At 37.7% G+C, this 23,810-nt stretch overlaps 1 protein-coding gene and 1 long non-coding RNA gene across 7 annotated transcripts in view; one reads left to right on the top strand and one right to left on the bottom strand.

Moving 5' to 3' along the window:
- The window catches only part of LOC106947881 (rho guanine nucleotide exchange factor 10-like protein), a 122,690-nt gene that overhangs the window by 20,145 nt on the left and 78,735 nt on the right, over positions 1–23,810 (top strand). The window contains exons 4-15 of one of the 4 annotated variants that reach the window (XM_015033183.1): positions 1,006–1,151; positions 4,401–4,478; positions 4,576–4,703; positions 5,859–5,954; positions 7,683–7,791; positions 8,633–8,662; positions 8,868–8,968; positions 10,162–10,239; positions 11,048–11,227; positions 12,997–13,113; positions 20,376–20,468; positions 23,358–23,528. In XM_015033183.1, the coding sequence (XP_014888669.1) occupies positions 1,006–1,151; positions 4,401–4,478; positions 4,576–4,703; positions 5,859–5,954; positions 7,683–7,791; positions 8,633–8,662; positions 8,868–8,968; positions 10,162–10,239; positions 11,048–11,227; positions 12,997–13,113; positions 20,376–20,468; positions 23,358–23,528 (1,327 nt within the window). Of the gene's footprint in view, positions 1–1,005; positions 1,152–4,400; positions 4,479–4,572; positions 4,704–5,858; positions 5,955–7,682; positions 7,792–8,632; positions 8,663–8,867; positions 8,969–10,161; positions 10,240–11,047; positions 11,228–12,996; positions 13,114–20,375; positions 20,469–23,357; positions 23,529–23,810 lie in introns of all 4 variants that reach the window. The other 3 variants (XM_015033182.1, XM_015033185.1, XM_015033184.1) reach the window with 3 other exon arrangements.
- LOC106947883 (uncharacterized) lies at positions 10,208–15,844 on the bottom strand. 3 transcript variants are annotated; one of them, XR_001425059.1, is made up of 5 exons: positions 15,359–15,844; positions 14,948–15,028; positions 12,690–12,756; positions 10,382–10,475; positions 10,208–10,299 (listed from the first exon to the last, which is right to left on the bottom strand). It is a non-coding gene; the product is annotated as an uncharacterized LOC106947883 (long non-coding RNA). The 3 variants fall into 3 exon arrangements; XR_001425060.1 differs by lacking the exons at positions 10,208–10,299; positions 10,382–10,475 and adding exons at positions 11,227–11,316; positions 12,435–12,572; XR_001425061.1 differs by lacking the exon at positions 10,382–10,475 and having other exon boundaries at positions 10,213–10,299.

Genomic DNA, 23,810 nt, shown 5'->3' with positions numbered 1-23,810 from the left:
AATGATTTGACAGCACACCGGAACAAGTTAATTTAAGTGTAACCTTTCCATGAGACTATTTACACACCATCTCTTGGTCTATTCTTAGTACAAGTATTTCAATAGTCATCTGGTCATTGTCGTATGTAGTACAGTACCAGGTCATTTTCCAGGATGTTCTTTTTCTCCTTTTTAATTGTTAACTTAGTATACTGATGTGTATTGTTCAGTTATTTTAAAAGTTTGCAAAAAACTTTTTTTTTTTGTTTAAGAACATTTTTACTGGCAGTGTTGTTAAAGTATAGTTTATTTCAACTTTTCTGATCAAACCTATGAAAAACACAAAAGATAACAGAGTTTGGCACATAGAATGGTATTTTCCCTAACAGTGTTTCTAAAACTCCCAAATGGAAACAACTACCTTCCAAATGAAATCCCATTATAAATGTGAGAGAAAAATAGGGGAAATAAAAGAAACATTTTAACTCTTGATCTGATTTTTTTTTTTTTTTCTGTGTTAAAATTAACACCTCAATATTTATGGGATTATGTAGTCCAGAAACATTCAGTTTTATATATAGTAGATAACTTGTGTACTATAGTGTTAAAACCGCCCACCATGAAGTGGTGCCAAAAGCTGCAGTGGCCATGTTTGAATTTTCTACCAAATGCCATGTTTTATTTCCTTCTACAATGCTAAAAGATAAAAGGAACAAAGCAGAAAGGCTGCTGTGGAGCAAAAAAAAAAAAAAAATGGACAGTTTCCAACAAAGGGTTAGAAATATGGTCCTGTTTCCACTGAACAAAAATAGATCCTCTTAAAGACATCTTTTATCATTTCCAAGTAGCAATACATGTTCCGTGAGACTTTAGGGAGTATGCTTTTACATGCTTGGATTGCAAACAACTATTCAACCCCCATCAACAAGCACTTAGCCTCCCCTTCCTCTCTGTGAAATTAACTTGCAATGAGGCACGCAGCACTCAGTGTTGGTTTAACTGTGCTAATGTTTGGGTACCTTCCAGGGTCTCAGCAGCACCAGCAGCAGCCGAGCCCGGTGCATCAGATCGTTGTCTGGGAGAGGAGCTTCCTGTGGTGCCGCTGTCTGATTCAGGAGATCGCAGCAAAGAAACCGTTCAGGGAAGCTCTGACTCGAGGGACATCTCTGAAGGTACCAAACAAAATTATACTGACACTGAACTGATGTGCCTTATATTGCAGTTAAAGGGTTTAATATCAGGCCAGAAAGATTAAGCCTACTGTAAGCTTGCCCTGGGATTCAGGCTCATTCCACTCATGTATTATAGTGTTCGCACTGTGGACAGATCTGATGGAAAACCAATTGGACCTCCAGAGATGCGTAAACAATACCATGGCCACACCATATAGAAACTGGCAGAGAACATTGTGCACCAGTTGGCAATACACACTGCATGGTCCAACTTTGATCAGAGGTGGCAACAACACCACATTATACATCCAGGGTCAGTGTGTAACTTATTGATTACTGCAGTGAAAGAAAACATGAATATCATATACACACATATATAGGAATACACAGCAAACAATGACTCAAACACACCTGTGTTCTTTTGGGATTTGATTTCTGTGCAGACATGACATGAATCCAATTAATTCAGGATGAGGATCAATAGAGATCCATTTCCATGGGGAAAATTGCTTTTGGATTTTGACTCAGTCAGCAGGGCTGCCGTTATTTGAAACCGGCTTAGAAATGAGAGATGCAAAGGAGCAATACTGCACAACATTTTTTTAATGTCTTCTTCCTCTGATGATTTTCGTACACAGGACTCCTCATACAAAGCAATTGAAAATTCTAAATTATATAAAACTTTTCTTTCTGACATCTATATTTATGAAGCAAAAAAAAGGGGGAAAAGCAAACTAACTTAACACGGGGTAAAATCTAATGAGAAATCTTTCTCTTGTATTAATGTTTTTATGCTTGCTGCTTTGTAATTTTAGTCTTTAAACATCAGAGTCCAGAATGTATTTTGCATAATAATAACCTGCCAGCTTGTGCAAATTGGTTCTACATGCTGTCAGAGTTTTTCACGTTGATCAAATATACTTTATATGGTTCATTATGAATAATGAAGTGATTCCTGTTTGAAGAAGCAATCATTTGCCTTCAGTCCTTGAATGTGGTCATGACACATGAGATTGTGATGTTCTGACATTGATTTGTAAATGCTTCTCTCTTTTCTATTTATAACAATTAGTTATATTTATTATGATGGAGTATGTCATGCCTGAAACAACTTTGACCTAGAGTTACTGTGCTGCAATATAAAGCTGAATAAACTATGCAAGCACAGCAAGGAACTTTTTCCTCACAAAACTTGAAGGAACAAGCGATGTTCCTCAAGGGACCAGTAGGATTTCTGGGCCTCCTAAATTCAGTTGCTTTCCTCTTTCTGCTTACACAACTAGGTGGAAATATATGAAAAGATTTTTTTTTTCCCAATTATAAAAAAGCAACAATATTTTAACATACATTTTCCTTCCTCAAGGGTTTCCTCAAGGTCCTTTAGAATTTTAGTCTGAATAATCCACAACAGGAAAGCACGTCTCCAGTAAGATTAATTAAAAACGGTGATTGTTGCTGTTCAGAGCTTAGGAGAGTGTGTAGACAAATCAGGGTTTAAAACCAAATCAATAAAGCTCACTGAGGTAAATTAGGCTGAAACACTCTCAAAGCAGTTAATGACAAATCCTGCCAGGCATGGAGATGGAATGGGTCAATAGCTCAAACAAGCTGGATACAATCGTGTTAAGTCACGTGGACAAAGCCGTTAGAGCAACATCCACAAGAGATGTGCTTGATCTCCCTAAGGACAAGAACCTTTAAATAAAGCGACTGGCCACTTAATTAGGTACACCTATTCAACTGCTCGTTAAAACAGGTAGCAAATCAGCCAATCACGTTGCAACAACTCAACACATTTAGGCATCTAGACGTGGGGAAGACGAGTTGAAGTACACAGAATCAGAGTGGGGAAGAAAAGTGATTTAAGTGACTTTGAATGATGTGTGGTTGTTGGGACTTGACAGATTTTAACCACATTTTTCATAAACATCGGCTCTAGTAGGATTTTCAGGCATAACTATCTCTTTGGCTTACAGAAAATGGTCCAGGAAAGATAAAATATCCGTTGTGCGGTTATTATGCAGATGAAAAATGCGTTGTTCGTGTACATTTTCAGAGCAGAATGTGCAGACTGCTTTGAGATGATAATAAGGCAGCAGTAGCTTGAACAAAACACCTGCACTGCTACCTTCAGTAGCTGAAACCAGACGTTGCTTTTTCTACGTTTTCTACATCCCTGCTCTATAGTGGATCTTGGAGCAACATCAATGACTCAGCGCAATCAGTTGAACGTCCTTAAAAATATTTTAATGAGTCATATTATGAACTGAACCTGACTGAATTGTATTATAACTAGGGTCAGAACAGAATGCATCTAAATGCATACATTTAAATTTAAATTGAAACTGAATTGAACCTCGTTCAGTTTCAACCTAGGCGCAGAAAGCAACAAAACATCGTGCTCCTATAATTTGAAAGCAGGAAACTGAAGCTACAGTTCGAACAGGTTCACCAAATTTGGGCAAAACAAACCGGAAAAAAAAAAATGCCTGGTCAGATGAGTCTCAGCTGCGACATTCAGTTTAGAAAGCTCAGAATTGGATGCAAATTCTGAAAGAATGAATCCACCCTGCACTGAATCAGTGACTCAAGCTGCTGCTGTTGCAATAATGCTGTTGGTAATAGTTTCCTGGGACACTATAGGTTTTGTAGCCTTAGGCTGCACTGCTTAAACACTGCAGCCTACCTGTGGATGTCCGTCTCTTTATGACCACCGTGTACACATTTTCTGAAGCTCTTGAACTTGAACAAAACAATTAAATACGTTCCACACTGTACTCCAGTGGGCTCCACAATCGCTAGCTGTCAGTTAAATAAAGCACTTTTGGAATGTGGTGGAATGTGTAGCTGACCTGACAAATCTGCAGCAACCTCATAGATGATCTCTGAGGAATATTTCTGACGGCTAATTAAATCTATACCACTAAAAATTAAAGCAGGTACTAGCAAGGCGTACCTAATAAAGTGGCCACTGAGTGTACTCATAGGTCCAAGTTCTTTTCTAGCAAAAGCAAATATATTTTGTTCTGCCTCAAAAGATTCAGATGAGAGGAAAAACTGCATGTGAATGTCTGTTTTTTCCTCTTGAGAGCAACAACATTTTGATCTATCAACAGAAAGTCCTAGAATGCCACTGCAAAAACGATTGAAGCTAAAAAGCAAAACTCGTGTTTGTGCGACTTGATGAAACTTTGTTTTTCTTCTGTGTTTTTTTTTTTTTTTGTGTGTGTATCTGTGCGGCTGACACAGAGGCAGGAGCACCAGAGGCTTCGTTAGAGGTGATCTATGATGACGTTCCCAGCGAGGAACCTCTCTCCCCTGATGAAGGTCGGCGGTTGCAGAATTGTGTTTGCCTCAAATGTTTGCTCTCTCATGACCTCCCACCTGCAGCCCCTGACCTGCTGTGTGTTTGTGTGTTCAGCAGACATGATCTATGAAGATGTCCAAAGAGAGAGTGGTCCTTTGGAGGCAAACAACGGGTGGAGCTCCAGTGAGTTTGAGAGCTACGATGAGCAATCTGATAACGACGCCAAGCTGCCGGCAAGGAGCAAGGTAGACCCCATGTCAAATCATTCCTGATATCTGTGTATATGGCATCTAGACAGGCCAGGTTGTTTGGGTCGGTTTTTCAGCACTTAAAACAATATCAAGGAGAATATTTCATTCGCTGCCTCTCTTTTGCAGTACTCTTTATTAATGTATAGAAGTGGAAGGAAGCGGTAAAGGACATGAAAAATGCATAAAAGGCTGTCAAGTTTTATCCGAGCATTGTGAGATGAAAGTAAACATGAGACATTTCTGTTTGAAAAGCCACAGATTTCCTTGCCTCTTTTCTGCCAAGACTGCCGGTAATCACCGTGATGCTCCACAGTGTGCCGCTTCCACATGATGGCACTGTGTGCACATTGACATTGTGCTGCGTTTTCTTTATGCTCCAGCAGCTTTAAATGTGGCTTCATCACTGCAGACATATGGAAAATCTGTAGTTGAGTCATTACTAATGTATAGATTTATACCTGCTTTCAGTCAAACCTGAACATTGAAGGTGTTTCTGCATGGATAATACTCTACTGTAATCTAAGAGGATGCAGAGTTGAACTAATAATCTGAAAAACAAATGAGGCCAGAGGTAACAAAAATCCTTCTTGATGTGGGACGGGGAAAATGAGTTGCCTGGTAATTACAGTGGGGTGCGGTGTGAAAAATCCCCCCACCGTTCTGTTGGCAGGTTTGTCTCAGACCGCTGAACAAAAGGAAGAATTCAGGTGTGCTGGATTTTACAATTAATAAAAGAAAGCTAAACTATTAGAGTCCAACAGCCTTCATCAGAAACACATTGTTTTTAATTAGTTTCGCCCAATTAATTTTTCACCCGGTGAAGCCGGAGTTCTTGTTTAAGAAACCTGGGAGAGCTGCAGTAAAGTTTGTTTAGTTAATATTTGCTCCAAACTGCTTGCAGCCACTCTGGACCCTACATAAATCAGCGACCATTAGACACGACGCCTTTGACCAAAGCAGTGCTCCGAGCTTTCACTCTCTGCGCTTGTGATTAATTCCCAGTGTTCCTCAGCTTTTCATTCCCCTTGATCACTTTGCATCCATTTCCTCTTCTGGCTTCTTTTTCCTGCTTTCCTCTTCCCGATGGCTTTTGTGGCTTAACACTCCATGCACCTGTGCCCCACCCGTCCCCATCCAATCCCCCTGTAGCTCTCACCTGAAGTGCATCGGCTGAGGGAGCGGTGTGCCAGGACCAAACGTGAACTGGCTATGAGGCTGTCTGGAAAGCACAACTATGACATCAAGGTATAACCCCAAGCAGCAACGGAACACAGTTACAGTGGGCCTTAAAAATGCATACCAGGTTTTTGAGAGTTAAAAATATTGACACTGCCCCTGAATAATTTGCAAGATTTTTCTACCTTCAGTGTGATATATATATATGTATATATATATTCTATACATTTCAAATGAAAAACAAGTAAATGTATAAAGGGAAAACATACTGTACAGTAAGAATTAAATTAGGTTAAATAATCTGACTGCTCTGAAACTCAGTTCAGCATTCTTTCTTTCTGTGAAAAGACCTTTCATCAGTTTCAGTGACAACAGTGGAAAGAACAGCAGATATTCACACTGTTGTGCAAGTGACAACAATCTCACTTGTTCTTCATATATCTGAACAAAGAAGAAGGACTTTATTAAAACAGAATGCTTAAATATCAAGGGGGACATCTCCAACTGGCTAACATCTCCACAGGACAGTTTGTCTGAATGAAACAAAGTTTTGGTATGTTTGGCACAGAAACAGGCTCATTACAATTGGAACATCATGTGTAGTGGTGGTAGCATCATTATTCTTAGGAGTGGAAATTTGTTATTTGTTAAATTGCATAAAATTCTGAATAGTGAAAAATGTCAGTAATTTTTTTTTAATCCAAGACCTTCAGGTATCTATTTTAGTCCAGACATAAATGAATGACTTCATGAGAGAACATGTAAAGCTTTCCAATTGTTGAGAGCAGAACAGGATTGGACTGAAGTTTTGTGGAAGTTTGGATGAAGACCTGGAAGGAGACATGTTTCAGTCTGGTAGTTTAGAATAATTTTCCAAGGTTGTTAGTTTTAAGGCATAAACATTTATGAAAGCAGGCTGTCGCAGCTCTTCTCTTCATATGGTTTCTCCAAATAACCCATTTATTAGATGTTCTTGTTTTAATTATACACAACATATGTCACACTAAAGGTGGATTAAATTTCCTTTTTTTTTAAGTCTCAAAAGGCTGTAATTTTAATTGGGGTGTGTACACTTTCGAAGCCCACTTTGTGTCACATAATTTCATAGCGGAACTCAACTCCCTCTGCTACATGTTTAACTACAGGATTGATGATCACCCAGAGCTGATAAATGCAATCTGTTATGCTCAGCTGACACAATGGCTTAATTGGCTCGCTGTGCCATCCTTCTTAGCTCTTCCTCTGCTCTGTGGCTTTGCTTTGAGACTATTGATTGGCCTGTTAGGCTCCCTTTTTATGTTTCCCTGCCTTGTTTAATATCAAGACAAATTCATGAAACTCATTAATTATTTAATAATAGTGTGCGTGTTTGCCTCCATAAACATCAGTGCAACTTGCCACCACTTTCTGACCTACTTTTTCGGAGTAGCATCATTTAAAAATACTACTCCCCTGAGTGCATTCTGGGTCTGTGGAGTCTGGTTGCATGGCCTCTGCGATGCTCAGGGTGGAGTTTGTGGTCAGCTGAATTTTTCCCACGCAGAGCAAGGCAGCTGATGTGGATCTCCCTCTCTTACCATAATCTTTCCATGATATGCTCACAGGCTCTCTGATTAGAAAGCCGTACAGCGACCCACGGGGGAGTCGCAGATGGTGAGGCTCATGATGAGCCTGCTGAGCGCCACTTCTCTCTGTCTCTCTCCGGAGGAGCACCGTAGGTTATCAAGCCACCGCAACATGGCACTTCCCTCCAGCTCTGATGCTCCTTTGTTGTCTCTGTGTGCTCCACGCAACCAGGTTCAGCAGCTCATGAGGGCGGCAAGAACCGGAACGAAGGATGGACTCGAGAGGACCAAAATAGCCGTCATGAGAAAAGTGTCATTCCTGCAGAGAAAAGATCAAATGGGTAATTGAGGAAATTTTTAAAACTTTGCTGCTCTTGAGTTATGACTATAGAACGTTGTGTAATTTCTAAAGGAATCTGTGGATGCTTTAAAATTCATTGGAGCTTTTATAACATAAAAGACAGTTTACTTGAGTAAAAATCCAGCCTCGCCAAGCCGAATAGGAGTATCTAAGATGGTTGGGGTAGAAAGTCTTTTTTTTTTTTTTTTTTTTTTTAGAAGTCCCTTGAGGCAAACATGAAAGTACTGTGGAAGAAGAGATCTTACTGATTATATTTAAAATACAAAAGACAAGCTTTTGCAATTTCAACTAAGATGGGATGGGGGGTGCGGGTGAGAAAAGTTTCTGGTGTGTAAGAGAGAAAATATCCCATGTGACATCGTGGAGCTTGTGTTTCAGGAACCTTACAGTATAGACAGATCAGCATCAATGAATGGATAGCAGCATCATTAAGATAGATGGCAGACTCATGCCTGCAACACATCTTTAAGTCATCACACAGAGGATAGGAAGGACAGTGCTGCTATTTTCAGGCATTGGTCGCCTGGAATCTTCATTGCTTTGTGTTTGTCATCCAAAAATCCTCTGATATAATTTTAAAGGCTTTAATTGGACTGATGAAACCTTCTGCTGGGTCTTAATGGCTACGGGTGAATTGGGGATTTTCACCGTTGTATGCCATTGTGCCAATGCAGAGATAAGAATGAGTTGGATTGCTTTTGTGCCTGTTTTACTCCTACATACAGTATTGCCCTGAATTTTCTTCCTTTGCCTTTTCTTTACTTCTCTCTTTCTCTCTCTATCTCACATTTCCTCTGCTCTCTCCCTTTTTTATTCTTCAGAGAGTTCAGAAGTTTCTTCATATTTTAGAGGTAATAAACTTAGCGTGTCACTGTGTCTCCAGCTGCTCTGAGATCTGAAGGCTGCCTTTCTGTTATTCTCCGTCCTTGTCACATTCTCTGTTACACACAGACACACACACGCACATGCACACATTACTCAGACACAGCAACAATCTGAAACTGCTCTCTCTTTTTTTTTTTTCTTTCTTTTTTTTTCCATTTCTGAAATCTGCAGAGGAGGATGATGATGCTGGATACCTGGATGTGGCTGTGTCAGAAGTGAAGCATCCTCCCCCGCAGCTGAGCCCCATGCCAGAAGGGTTGACCAACCACCAGGTGCAGCTGACAGCAACCCCATCATCCATAAAAATCTGTAACAGCTACACTTGTTAGCAGCATAGAAGCGAGTAGTTTGAGTAGAAAAGCTAAAGAATAGTAAAACGTGCAATGTTTCATAGAGTGTATTGTTCGAGGGAGGCTTGTCACTTTGGTAAATTGAAAATGGGGCTTTCCAACATGTGGTGAATGTAGTGAAAGGGACTATTTGCACCCAAACACAAGTAGTATTGGTACAAAGCTAAGCCTAAAAACAAACTAGACTCAAACCTCTGTTTATTGTGTTCAGCTTAATCGGTTTCCAGAAAGAGTATACAACCTGCTCACATGATGGCTTGTTCAAAAGAAAAAAAAAAGGATGAAGAAAATCGATTTATAGCTCTGATGCTACTTACATGAAGCACCCTGTCTATTTTTCTTAACACTGAGTTAACAATGTCTTGTTGTATTGTCTACATGTTTACTGTATTTGTTATACATTATTGTTCTCCCAATCACAGAGCCAGTCTTGATCAGGGCTTCCTATTTCTCATACTCATCTAAAAATTGAGTCTCCACCCATAAACGCCACAAATTATGTACCTTGTATATAACATTGGAGGCGACTAGTTATTGCATGTTTAAAAACACCATAAGGAACATTCTGTACAATTAAAACACAAAAAAACCCAGACGAAAATTCCCAGGTAGAGGTTAATATGACATAGTTCTTTCTACACACACTGTCCAGCTACCTCTAGTTCTAATCAACACCATTCACCTGAGAGCCTGTACACAAGCACAAGAGCTGAGAGACTCGTCAAATTGTGCTCTCTGACAACAGCTTTCAATGGTGTATGCACGCCTATAACCAATGCAGTACTCAGTAGCCTTAGGATTACGCTTCAGGCTGTTAAAGAAGTCATTTGTTATTCACTATTTTTAATATCCGTTTGCTTTAAACTCCTGATCTTGTTTGTAAAAGCAGTGTGTTTTAAAACAGCTAGAACAGTTGCTTTCATGTCACAGCACCTCCAGTGATTCAGCTCGTTCAAATAGACCGACTCCTCCGAGTCTTTTTCTCCTGTGACTAACGCATGATTATGGTGTAATCCATCAGCCGGTGCCGTGCTTAACTGAAAGCATGCCACACACCGCAGCCCAATCATGTCCTGTTAGAGCCTGAGCTCCTGACTGATCTGTTGTCCACGCAGGTTGTCAGGCGCCATATCCTTGGCTCCATCATTCAGAGCGAGCGGAGCTACCTGGAATCTCTCAGGAGGATCTTGCAGGTGAGCTGTTTAGTCCTCCTGTCCTCTCCTGCCACATGCAATATCTTCACAGTTTAGCCACTGTGAATTACATTGAAAAGAGAAGCAGAGATATTCATCAAATTATGAAGGTGTCTGTGCATAAATAATCTTGATAAAACACCTATGCTCTTTTGGAGGGGGCTTCATGCTGATGCAGAGAAAGAGAGGCTGTCAGGCTTGCGCGATGGGGGTGCAGTCGCTCCTCTTTAATCTCCCTAGATAAAAAGGAAAAGGAGACCTCTTATCTCATCATCACTGGAAAATAAAAGAAAAGCCCAGTGAAATAGAATTAACTACAATCAATGGTTGCTTTGTATGCAATAAAATCTTTTATTGTCAAGATAGAATGTCCTGGCTTTGTTAGGGGTTGGCATTAATGTTCATGTTCCTTTGTGAAGTTCACTGCTTTAAAAAAATTTTTGTGTGTGTGTGATTCAAATAGAGCAGCCAGGTAGTAACGGAAATGCACTGTTTCCAGACACATGACATGATTTGGACACAAAAGACATCCCGAACAATTGGAAATGTACAGTACTGTATAACACCACAATGTCACAAAATGGTTTCTGGTGCTGCTTTCTGATGTTCCTTGTGTCTGCTTGTAAATTACAGTGGTGGGTTAGAGACAATTCATGAAGAGATCAACACTTTCCCCTTCTGTGAAAGACCATCAACTGATGTTTTTGCTTCCATTACTATTCTGGCTCTGAATTGTGAAGAAGTGGTTGGCCAAAAATGCTTATGCCCAACAATCTGTGATTGCAATTTTCTTCCTCATTCTCACCAGGAGTACCACAGACCGTTGATGGAGGCAGAGCCGCGCATACTGAGTCCAAGGAAGATCCGGCCCATTTTCCACCGCATCAGAGAGATCACACAGTGTCACTCCATGTTCCAGATTGCGCTGGCTTCCCGTGTGGCAGAGTGGGACAGCAGTGAGAAAATCGGGGACTTGTTTGTTGCCTCGGTCAGTGTATATTACAGAAACCACACTGTTTGTTCACATCTTGACCGATGTGTTGGTGGAGATGATGCCAGATATGTACATAGACTGTACTAAAAAAAAATACATTTTTTATTTCACAATCTGACATCAAAGTAGAGAAGGACTGAAAGGACACAGAGCAAGGAAAAAGCCATTTCTCCAAAAGACCCAGATTGAAGTTTGTAAATGTCCAAGAAGAAAAAGACCTTAATTTTTAGAAACACTTCCTGTGGTTTGATAAAATAAGAAGTATTAGGTCATAATGACCATCGTTACATCTGATAGAAAATATATTACATTTTTAAGCCTGAAAACACCACATCAGCTGAAAAGTATGGGGTTAATAACATGTCATGTGGGAGCTTTGCTGCAGTTTGGACTGAAGCATCACGATGGCCTTATGATGAAAGAATAATGTAAATACTGAAGAAACATCTCAAGACATCTGTCAGAAAGTTAAAGCTTGATCATAAAAGGGTATTTTAAGTGAACTGTGAACCTTGGTATCAAATCTGATTGTTTACAAGGTGGCTCAAGAACAACAAAGTCATTGCTTTGGTGGTGGTAGGTGGTATTAAAGGAAATTTGCTTGCAGAGCTGAAAAGGTGTGTGGAAGGAAGGTGACCTAGAAAACAGAGTCATTTAAGAGAGCTGTGTCAGAAGGATTGGGCCAAAATAGCAGCTGACCTATTGTAAGAAAATTGTTAAAAACAATAGAAATTGTGGAAAGATACCTAAAACCAAGGTATTGCTCATCATTCTGGTTTATAGCAAAGTGAAATAACTTTGGTTATGCTAAGTGACAAAACACAGGATTAATTTAGCCTAATTTATTGCAAGACACAGAGGGTGGGGGGGGGCTGTAAATGTCTATAAAGGCCTCTGGATATTTGGCTATTTTCCCTACTGTATCCTATTGGATCTCATTGCTATGTCTCTGTTAGCTCAGTAATGATGAGCAAACAGACATAGTTTACCCCAAACAAAATCAATTACAGGCATGATAAATATCTCCACTGCATCAGATGGTCTCAGGGATATATGTTGTCACAATTTTAGCAGTGCTCAAGCGTCTGCAGTGTGTGTTCATCCATATGGTTTGCTCATTATTTGCCTATTAGAAGGAGTTGTTTTATTATTTTCTTTGCTGGGTGTTATTGTGCTGTTCCATTGATATTTTAAGACCTACTGTTTATCTAATGAAGCCAGGTTGACAGTGGAAATGCTAGGGCCGTATACAGCCCAGCTTGGGCTGCTCCTTTTTTTTTTTTTACTTCTACCTGCAGAGTCTGCAGTAATATCTGAGCCAGCAGAGTCCTAAGGGAAACTTAGAGAAAAGAGGGTTAATTCCTTCATCTGATTTGCCAATTTCCCATTACTCCTCATATTGTCGCTATCAGCCGCCTGGCGTAGGTGTAATTGTGGAAGGAGAATAGATATTTACCACAGAACAGTCACACGCAGCTGCACTCCCACACAGTCTTCCACCTCATTCTTCTTTGTGCACCATCCTAAATGGATTGGGGGGGGGTATTTGTTTACCGTTTCAACAACTAGGATGAAAAACAAATGATTTATTTTCATCTTATGGCCTCTTTTTGCCAACAATATATAAGTCAGGGGAAATTATATGACTCTGCATGGTATTAGAAAACTATACATGTTGCAAAACTAAACAATGTTTCTGGTGCTGTAAAATATTTACTATATATGTATATTTTTTATTAATTGTATTCTCTTTTCTTTTACAGTTTTCTAAGTCCATGGTGCTGGATGTGTACAGTGATTATGTGAACAACTTCACCAATGCAATGGCTCTCATTAAAAAGGCATGCATGTCCAAACCGGCATTCTTGGAATTTCTAAAGGTGAATATATTTCTTTTTGCACTATATTGAATTTCTATATCATTTTTGTCAAAGTATCCAGTTTATATTTTTAGTTTCTGTTTAGCTTTTTTTTTTCTTTTTTTTTTTCCAAGCCCCAGACCTAGAGAATCAATATCAAGATCTAAACGTTTCAAGCAGTAGCATACAGCTCAAGGTTAAGTTTAACAGATAGGTGAGACATCTATAAAATTCAGGAAAATCCCACTTATACAAGCTTATAAAAGAATCGCATGAAAAAGTCTACATTTCTCCCTAATGGCATTCAACCAACAATGATTAAACGTATGTAGGCCATGTTATTTATACCAAGGAGCAGTAGGCACAGGACACACTCAGAAGACCCTTTTTAACTGTGAGGTCATTGGGATAATTTTAGTATAAACGTTACTCAAGTGTCCACTTCTCAGTGTCATAAAGTCTTTCTTTTGGATGAAAAGATTTTAAATTAAGATCCACATTCAGTCCAGTAAGTGGCATTGTGCTAAAAGCAAAAAATTTGCACACTTCAATAGAGCAACTACTTCAGCAGTCTGATATTTAGAATTACTGTGTTTTCCACAATTTTTTTTTTTACCAATGTTGGACCAAACATTTTTCTCCAGCGTGGAATGAATGGATGCAATCTTAGCAATATACTCCAGTTAAACTTCTTATTAAATATTTTACCACTGTGTTTCTTTGATTTGAATTAGGTTTACTTCTGACAAAAAAAAAAAGGTTGTTTTGTGTTTTGACAGAACTACACAGCTGACACTGCTGGGCATCTGTCAGCCCTGTTGGAAGGAATTTAAAATCTGGCATTAAGCTTTCATCCAAAATGCCTGAAAGTATTCACTTTCCAAAACTGGCTTATTCTAGTTTCTTTTGGGAATGAAAATCAAAATATGGTCATGTATAACTGTTATTTTTTACTTGTGAAAAGGTCTATATTTACCCAGGTTTGCCTTGAAGGGATTTCAGATGTCTGTTAAAGCATGTTGACAATAACAGTTGTAAAACCCAACATATGTGTATTACTTATATTTATAGCCACAGACTACAGACACCAAAAACAAAAAGTTAAAAGATTTAACTTCCTTAACCTATTAAAGAAGTTAAATGTCGGGTATCTGGTTATTTTAACCTAAATGAAAAATAAAAATAAAAATAAAATCACAATACAGAAAGCAAAAAAGTTTTTCTTAAGGTTATTTTTATTGTCAACATCTCTTGAAATGATGTATGGATGAAGATTTATTTTCATATGTAGCTAATTGTTCTTCATATCTGCACTGTTGATTAAAAAAAAGGTTGAAATTAATATGATAATTAAGAGAAATGTGCTGAAAGGAAGGATGCAAGGTTTTAATATATTAATGCTTTTGTTGTTGTTGTGTTATAGTCTCTTAAATAGCTTGAAATTAACCCATGAAAGTTGAGCAGTATTTTTGTGAATGTACAGCATTAATCTATCAGAATATTTCCAAAGCAAAAAGTAATTTTACTTTATTAAAACATAAAAAAGTTTCTTGTGACATAGTTTCTCTGGTTGTGGAGAAACTGCATTAAAGAACTGATGAAATCAGGAGAATGGCAAGGTAGTTTTTGGTAAAACTTTATCTGTCAAAAAAAATGTTTGAAATGTTTGAGTAGAACAATGACCTTTTATCACAGTGTTGCAGCAGATGAACATTGAATAAAATAGGAAAAGCTACAAATTTTTATTCAATTCCAGTAGAACATTTGAGAAGGACTGAAATGCCATTTCAAAAATGGCTTCTGCAGTATGTCAAACTATTATCTGACATGAAGCAGCATAAAAAACGCCACTCACCTTCAGGGACTCTGAGTTTGAGTTGGTTTCTCTGCTGGCAGCCAGGACATCATGTACACTTTGTTCATTGTTTTATGTAGTCTGAACATATTTTCACAAGCTCAAAGTTATTCAAAACACGTTGTCTTTAAATCTGTGAACATTTGTGCTTTTGCTGAAAATGTATCTTTTTCCACTGAATGTCAGTTTTCTACTGACATGCAATATAAATGCAGACTGATTTAAAAACTGACTTAAGGTGCAAACAAGGTGGTTATTGTATTGTTTCTATTTAGACATGCTGTAATTTCAAAGATCAAACTTTTCCAATTACCTTAATTTAAACAGTCACTACCCATCATATAGAATTTAAATAATTTGCTGGTGTTCTACAGTTTTTTTTTTCACTATTAGTTGCTGGTGACATCTTACCCATTTTGCATTCTCTGGGTTCAGTGGGTTGAGGTGCCCAAAGGCATAAGTGGTGCAATAGGTGTTATCTTTTTTTAACCTCAAATTAGCATTTAAGGGACATGCCATCGGTGGAATATTTTGCTGGTAAATGCCAATGCTTCTTGCAGTTCTCTCAGGTTGCCTGGTAACAAATGCAAATTTATTCCATAAGGTCAATGACATGATCAGAAATCCATTTTATAAGCATTTTACATTTGTGGAATGTATCATGGCTAACATTTTGCTTTGTGGGTAGAAACTTATTATTTCAGTTTTTATTATTATTTATTTTCATAAATGTTAACTAATTCTGCCATCCATTATAAGAAGGAATTCAAACACCTTCACAATACATACATTTACTGTCATTGGAAAACCTCATTTTTGTTGCATATTGTGTGTATTGTTACAAAAACTCAGCTAATGAAGCTTAATCTGATTCACTTTAAGAATTTAACAGGAAAGTGGATGGGGCTATGAAGGCCTTTTTTCTAGCAATTCTGACATCCTTACAAAACATAGTATGATCACAGATATGTAAAAAAAAAATAAAAAATCCATGAATCAATCAAATTTGTAAAGCACATTTCAGCAACAAGGCAGTTCAAAGTACTTTACATCATAAAAACACACACACAAATACAAAGTTGTAGAACACACAGTCAACAGGTAAGTTTGTAGTCAAGGCATAGAAGACGCTCAGTGTTTCGACTGTTTTGCAGTTTTCTGGGAGTTTGTTCCAGATTTGTGGTGTGTAGAAGCTGAATGGTGCTGTGTAAAACAAGTGATGAAATACCAAAATTATTCTATCCATATCTATCCTATTCTATCCTAACCCTATCACAAAAAAATGTTCTTGAACTATTTTTAAAAGACTGAGGTCAGAAAAAACGAGGCCACTGAGTTGCTACTTTACTGTTTGATTAAAAAAAAACAATTTAACCTTTTTAGATCACTTTCTAGTTTATCAGACACAACAGTTATTCTCTCTGTGGCTCAATGAAGAGGATGAATATCGCTTTGCGACAGAACTGGTATCAAACACACTGTCATGCAAGTCCAAGATTTGTTACATTGCAGAAGGGCTCTGTGATCCAGCCACAGTGAATATGATTATGACCCACTTTGACTGGGTTATAATCATATTCAGTGTAATCTCTTCACTTTATGCTCCATTCCCCGGAAGACCTCTACTTTGAACTTTCTCAGAGTTTCCCCAGCGCTGACTCAAGAGCCTTTCCTGGCAGCCACCAATGTCTTTTTGCCTAGTTGGAATCTATAAAAAACTATGGCAGCTTACATCATGGAGAAATAAAGTGCCATGCAAATGTCACATATTCCAGTCGTAAAACTCTATGTGTAAAAGGGATTTCTACATACCTTTTAGGTGACGTTACCACATTCTGTTAAAATGGGGCCACTTACATTTTATTTGTAGCTTATGCTATATAAAAAAAAAAAAAAAAAACTGTTCATATTCATTGTTTAATATGAGTTAGTGCTTGTCTTTAGGATAACTTGCAGTACTTTAACCTAACAACTTAAAATTGACCATTTTATTTTCTATTCAAAAATAATTTTCTTCTTTCAGATCCAAAACTTGTCTGACATACACAACCTTATTGAGCCAGAAAGACATTTTTGTTGATATTTATCCTAGAGTAATTCAAGGACCATAAGAAAACCTCTTTGTGGGCCTTTTTTTTTTGTGTCACCAATTATAAAGCTTTACTAAGCTAATTAACAGAAAGCATTGAGACATGTTTTCCTCTGAATGTGCTACTTTTCTTTACTTCAAAACTGTAAAAACAGACATTATACACTAGTTGCCTAGACTCTGAAAAGAAAGTGTCAATGTTAACTCAATGCTCCTTTTCCTTTAGTTCTTTTGCTCAGTAACCGTGTTTAAAAATAAAACATCTTTCCAAGGGTCATCGATCTTTTATGTAGCACTTTTTTAGTCATTTGTTTTAAAAGCATTCATTAAAGACTTACACTGCCAGATTACTGTGGCCATTTTGCTCTTACTTATTGCAGAGCAAGGGTTTAATAATGACTAAGGAAATTTAGATGATGTCTCAGGTAATCTGGTAAATTCATTCTGCTCTTGTTTTCATGTGATTTTAGATGTGATTTGTTTTCATGTGAGGCACCAGCCTGGATTTTAGATTCCTTCTCCGTTAGGAAAGCTTGACTGTGCAATACATAACTGCCCTCCAAAGAACAGATAGTGATGGTCAATATCTCTTCTTGACACCACTCCAATGTTTTTCATCTAAAAAGATGGAAAGCCGTAGAGAAAAAGGTTTTACTCAGTGCTCCTGCAATGTTTCACTGAGTCCACTCAGAGGCCATCTTTGCTTATGAGGTTACCTGGGAAAAACAGTTTGTGTGCTCAGTCACTGAGCATCAGCTCAATCTGATGAAACCTTTGCAATTGCCGTCTTCATAGTATGACCTGTGATTTCTTGATTGGGTAGCAGCTGACCACTGTGAATGCCTGTTGCTTGCACTGTCCTCAAGCAGTTATTTGCACTTTGTTTTAGACAGTTAATAAGGTTCTAAAGAGGAACATGGTGCAACTTTGGCCTCACCCTGGCAGTAGAGGGAAGGTTTGTTAAAAAATAACCTAATGGGGACTGATAATATTGGCTTTCTATTAATTGGGAATTTGGATATTGAACAGCCACTAATGATCATTAAACCTATTAAACCTACCCATATCATATTTTACAACCATCTACTATAATGAAATTAGCAATAACCAGGTCAAACTGAAATGCATGCCTGAATCAAAAGCATTGATTGATTGATTCATCATTTATCAGTCAACTACCTATTCCAACAATTTCTAATAATGTTAAAATAGCATCAACTTAGAACCATTGCCTTAACAAGTTAAGAAACACAAGGCTTTCCCTCTTTCACCTGTTGCTGCACACTGCTGGTCAGCTAGCTGAAGACAGACTTCTATTTTTTTTCCTTCACTCATAATAATAAACAAATTTAGCAGTTTGGAAATATTTCTCAACATATAGACAGTCATAGAGTAGAAACTGAAGGAGTTAATGCTGTTTTAAAAATAAAATTGGAAAAATAAAATTGGAAAGCCATAAGTGGCATGTCTGTACATTTCAGGATTTCTACCACAATTCATTAATTAACGTACTAAATTAGCTTGATACTCTCATGCTACTTTATAAAACTCCAAAAAGATAGTAATGTTCAACTATACTGGAACTTGAAAACTGCCGTTAAGATTAGTAGAAATGTATTCTTTATATTTCTTTTTAAGTATATCTATGTTACAAAGTGTACATAAAACATATTAGAATATTATTATAAATAACGTTCCATGGTATTTTTGAAATAATTGTTCCCAGAGTTAGAGTACAACTCAGACATATTGCCGGTGTATCACAGGACCAATAAGCTGGCAAAGAGCCATGCACTCAGCTTTATCTAACATACGTGTTCTTGAATTGTGGGAGGAGACCATAATATCTGGAGAAAGACCTCAGCTAAGAATCAACTCTTCTTTTTATAAAATAAATACATTTAACACATCCTATCCTGGAGGGTTGTGACCATGCCTTTGTTGGTAAGCATGCATTCTTGATAACTTCCTAGGAAAGTGTTTGGGGCATGTCTCACTGCTAGTAGGTCTCAGGTTAGAACTAGACCTTGCAGCAGAGATTAAATCTCTTTGCCGTCTTGGGAACAACTCTGAATCCCCCCCAGATGGGATCAAAAAGGCAATGAGGGGGGAAGGAGGTCAGGGAAACTCTACTTAAGCTGTTGCCCCAATGACCAGGTCTCAGATATGCTGCAGAAGATGGATGATTGGAAGAAATGTTTAAAACCGAAATGTTTAACAGGATTCAATTTAAGCAGAACTTATTTCTGCTGATGGTTGAAATTACATTATAACATTATTTTATTACCTGGACAAAATATGTATCTTTTTTTGCCTCTAACACTAGAACTGTTTGCAAGGGCTACATCCTTCATATGGTTTAGGGAAAATGGGACAAACGTAACACTTATCTCAAATAAATGGGAAAAGAGAATGGCCTGTATGCAGAGGGTAGGAGGCTGAAATAAAGTAAAAAACAAATATGCAAAAATGGAGGTCGATGAGGAATCCCAAATATACACAAGGCGAACACAAAGAGACAGGCAGGTGGCATTAGCAGGGTGATTTGACCAAGAACTTTTTAATTGAAAGACTTTTCAGCTGGAGAGTTGTTCACTGAACATGGAGTCGGTGATTAATTAAAAACAAGGTGCAGCTGTGAGGGAAGACAAGTAACTGATGTTGAACTGTGGAAACACGAGAGCAGAATATAAATCAATATGAAATTCCAAAATAAAGTTAAATACAAAACTAAAGTCACAAAGTCTATGACAGCTTATTGGGAGGCCAGTGCCATTTCATCCTGTAATTCAAGCAGTGAGTGAAATCACCAACCACTCCAGCATGTTTTCTGACCACAGTAAGACCCTTACATTAGTTTTGAAACCATACTTATTAGAACCTTGGCATATCTGGTCCAAGGGTAAGGTAAATGTTTTTTTCTACTATAGATGGTTTATGTATAACTCGATGGATAATTACAACCACTTAAAAATAAGTCACTAATTTTAATGTCAGATATTTGTATAACCATGAGATCATAGGTCACTTTCTTGCCCTTAACGTTTACTTATTATTTGCTTCTGTAATTGTCACTATACCATAGATTATTGTGGTGCCATAACTGTACATTAAAAATATTACCTCGCGTGTGCTTACAGTAATCCATGAAATATAAGTAACTCAAGCCAAAAGTAATCTTTTGAACTCCCACATGTGACGCAGGCTCTGACCTTTGTACTTATTTCACCCACTTGCACATCTACACAAGGTCATTTTCTCTTAAACCTTCCTTTAATATTATGTGTTTCTAACTACCTGTTGCATCTTCTGAGTTTTTTTCTTTTCTTTTGGTTTCAGAGGAAACAGGCCTCCAGTGTAGACCGGATAACTCTGTACGGACTGATGGTGAAGCCCATTCAGCGATTCCCCCAGTTCATTCTCCTCTTGCAGGTACAAGACATTTTTCATTCTTTCTTTTTTTTTCCGATACAATAAATCCCACTTGGGTTCTGTTTTGGGTAGTGGGAAATATGGTCAAAATTGAAATCCGCAAAGGTAGGAATTGATTATAGTACTTTACTTAAGTACACAACAAGTTGTATATTGGTTCCTTTTTTACACACTCCACAGAGGTGGAGCTTTAAAGGTAGCAGGCAACCACCATCATCCCTCTCGTGGATTTATATGCTGACTTTCCTTTTTCTATTTTGAGGCAAGATTTGGATTTGAGCTTGACTTGCTGTATCTGCAGCAACTCATTTCATCCCTCAGTAGGCATTGATTATCTATGAATTCAAAAGATAAGTTATGAATACGAATCAGGCATTTTCTTCCAGCTGAAACTCAATACTCCAAAGATGAAGTGTATCTATTTAATCATACATTACAGAGAAGTAAATCTGAAGGCAACAAGGTACATTTGAGCTGCTTATCAAGAAAAGAACAAGCTTTTCATGGGGTCATAGTTGCAGGACAAATAGAGATATGCAAGTCATAAAGCATTCAGTTTTTATTCACCGTATGAATATGCTCTGATCTCTTCAAAACTTTCCACAATACCCAAATCCTCTGATGCTGAGAGTGATTATGAGTTAGTTAAGAAACTCTTTTGGAAAGTTTGACATCCATAGTCAGAAACTTGGAGTGCATTTGACCTAAATATTACAATTTTGTAAAGAAATGATCACCAGGCAGAACACTATTGCCTATTCTGTTACCAGAAGTGAAGTGTCCTGTAGAATACAGATACAAATAAAAACATGGACAAAAGGACTTTGTATTAAATGACAACATTACTTAAAACAACTTTGCCCATTCAGGCTCATTTATTAAACCTAAATCAGGTTTTTATCTATATAAACATATTTACTGTTTTTCTCAAATTACTGGGTCCAGTTTTATATGTTCCCTTCCCGTTCAAGAGTTTGATTTCCTTCTTTATTCAACTCATCAGAAACCTGCATCCACATAAATCTTAAGGTTGATTTACAGGCTTATAAAAGCATAAATGAAGGAACTGGAACAAGACTCCAGACTAAAGAGTTAATTTACAACTGATTTATTTTCCCTATTGTCTTAAAATTGTCAAACATGAAACAAATGTGCTCTTAATGATTTAAGTGGTAGTTTTCTGTTGTGAGTTGCGCATGCAGGCAGGGTGAGAAATATTTGGGCTACACTAATTATTACAAATCATTAAAGGATTTAATTTGGTCACTAGTTATTTGTAGTCATTCTCAATGAGCGTTCAGTAGAAATGTTGCCTTTTCAAAAGGCAACATGTTTTTGTTGGTGGTATGTTGTAGACAGAGCACAAAGTATGAGAAGGACTTCCTCTTTTGTGTGCTTCAGATAAACTAGTTTAAATGTAAAAAGAGCACATCTGGGCTCTCAGTGTCACTTTAAAATTAAATTATGCCACATTCCTATTGGCAAAACAATAGATTGATTAAAGTTGAGACCACAGGTTATTCTTCATCTGATTAAAGGTGTAGCTGCAAACAGTGCAGCAAGCAGTCATGTTTGGAAATGTTGAAAAAAGCTCAACATTCAGGATTATTGTAAAAAAAAAAAAGAAGAGGAAATTAGGTTAAACTGCAAACAGATTACTTCAAAAAAAAATATAGCTCACTACATATGATTAGGTACCAAAACAAACCACTTTACTGCAGCTGCCACAAACACACCAGGAGGAGCTAATTTAACCAACCCTACTGCGGAGCCCCAGAAATAAGGTGAAAATGACACCAGGTGTGACTCATAAAACAGTTACTACCACCTTGTACGCAATGCATACAGCTTTTCAGTTTGTAATTTTTAAAGCCCTTCCTGATGTTTGGCCACCTCAGGTTATTTGCTACATGCTGATGATAACTTTGTGTAATTACTTGCAACAAATAAGGAGCAGGCTGCAACAAAACTGTCAGCTGTAATGATTAAGATCTGTGGCTGGTTGTGGAGCACATGTTTGCTAACACAGATCCTCACAGATTAAAAAAAGCTAAAACGTTTCTAAAAAGCTTTCAAAAAGTGTATACATTTTAGAACTAATGAGGCTTCTCTGAAATACATGAATGCTGTGGTTCAGTTCAACATGAACTACTGTTTGAACATTTGAATACAACAAGGGAGGACTTCACTACAAAAGCAGAAAAACTCTCTGAGCAAGCTTTGTGTATTATAGCAAAAGTCAAACTTAAATTTCACAAGTGCGTATAACTAGTATTTGCATGGCAGCTCATTCTTGGAATATAATCCTCCCGAGTTGAGGAACATTACATTTTACAGACAGTTCTTTAAATCCATGAAACAGTGGTTCATGAGTCATGACCCATTAAATTGGTAAGCATTATGTAAATTAGTACCTGTTCCATATTGAATACATTTTAAATTTTCACTTGTATAACTTACACAGTACTCTGTAATTGATCTAATCATCTGATTTAATATTTTAATTTTGTTTTATATTACCAACCTGTCATGGACTACAGATGTAAATCGGCTCTATGGCTAAATCTGGTACATTTACATTATCATGTTGCATTTTTGTCATTAAACAAATACGGTGGATGGATTTGTTGCTTTTTCTCTTACATCCAATCCCCTGAAGATGATGCCTGACCATTTATCTGCAACTGCAATTCAGAATAATAATAATAAAAAAAAAAGTTCAACACCAGTTTTAATATAAAACATTCCATGGAACAAATCCTTAAAACTTATTTAGCAGGACTTTCCGGAACTGCGTATTTCTAGTGAAGCTTACTAAAACAGAGAAAGTATAAAAGTATCTGAGCAAAAGTGGAACTGAACAGCTGCTTTCCACTCTGACTTTTTTAGGACATGCTTAAGAATACACCAAAGGGCCATGTGGATCGTCTTCCCCTGCAGCTCGCGCTGACAGAGCTGGAGACGCTGGCTGAGAAGCTGAATGAACAGAAACGAGTAGCTGACCAGATTGCAGAGACTCAACAACTCGCCCGCAGCATCAGTGATCGCCTGCTCAGTAAGGTGACTGGATGCACACACCTGAACGTGCACTTGTTCACTCACACACGTTTTCTCCAATGCAATCAGCTGCGAGCCAGCCTCTGAGCCCTGCAGCTCATCTGTTTTGTTATCGCTGGGAGCCAAACACCTGGACATTTAACTAATATATAGCACATTGCTTATATCGCTTTCCAAAGCATTAATTTTTGGTGGCATTTATATTTAGAGAAATCATCTCACAGAAACGGTGCCCATTATCATCCCTAAACAGTACCACATGCAAAGGTAGAGGGATTGCTTCTC

This window comes from Poecilia latipinna, unplaced genomic scaffold (assembly GCF_001443285.1).
Source record: "Poecilia latipinna isolate Pla-1442-1.1 unplaced genomic scaffold, P_latipinna-1.0 Scaffold260, whole genome shotgun sequence".
NCBI classification, from domain to species: Eukaryota; Metazoa; Chordata; class Actinopteri; order Cyprinodontiformes; family Poeciliidae; genus Poecilia; species Poecilia latipinna.
Note: the sequence above shows the minus strand (reverse complement) of the source record. Positions and strands in the feature narration are given on the sequence as shown.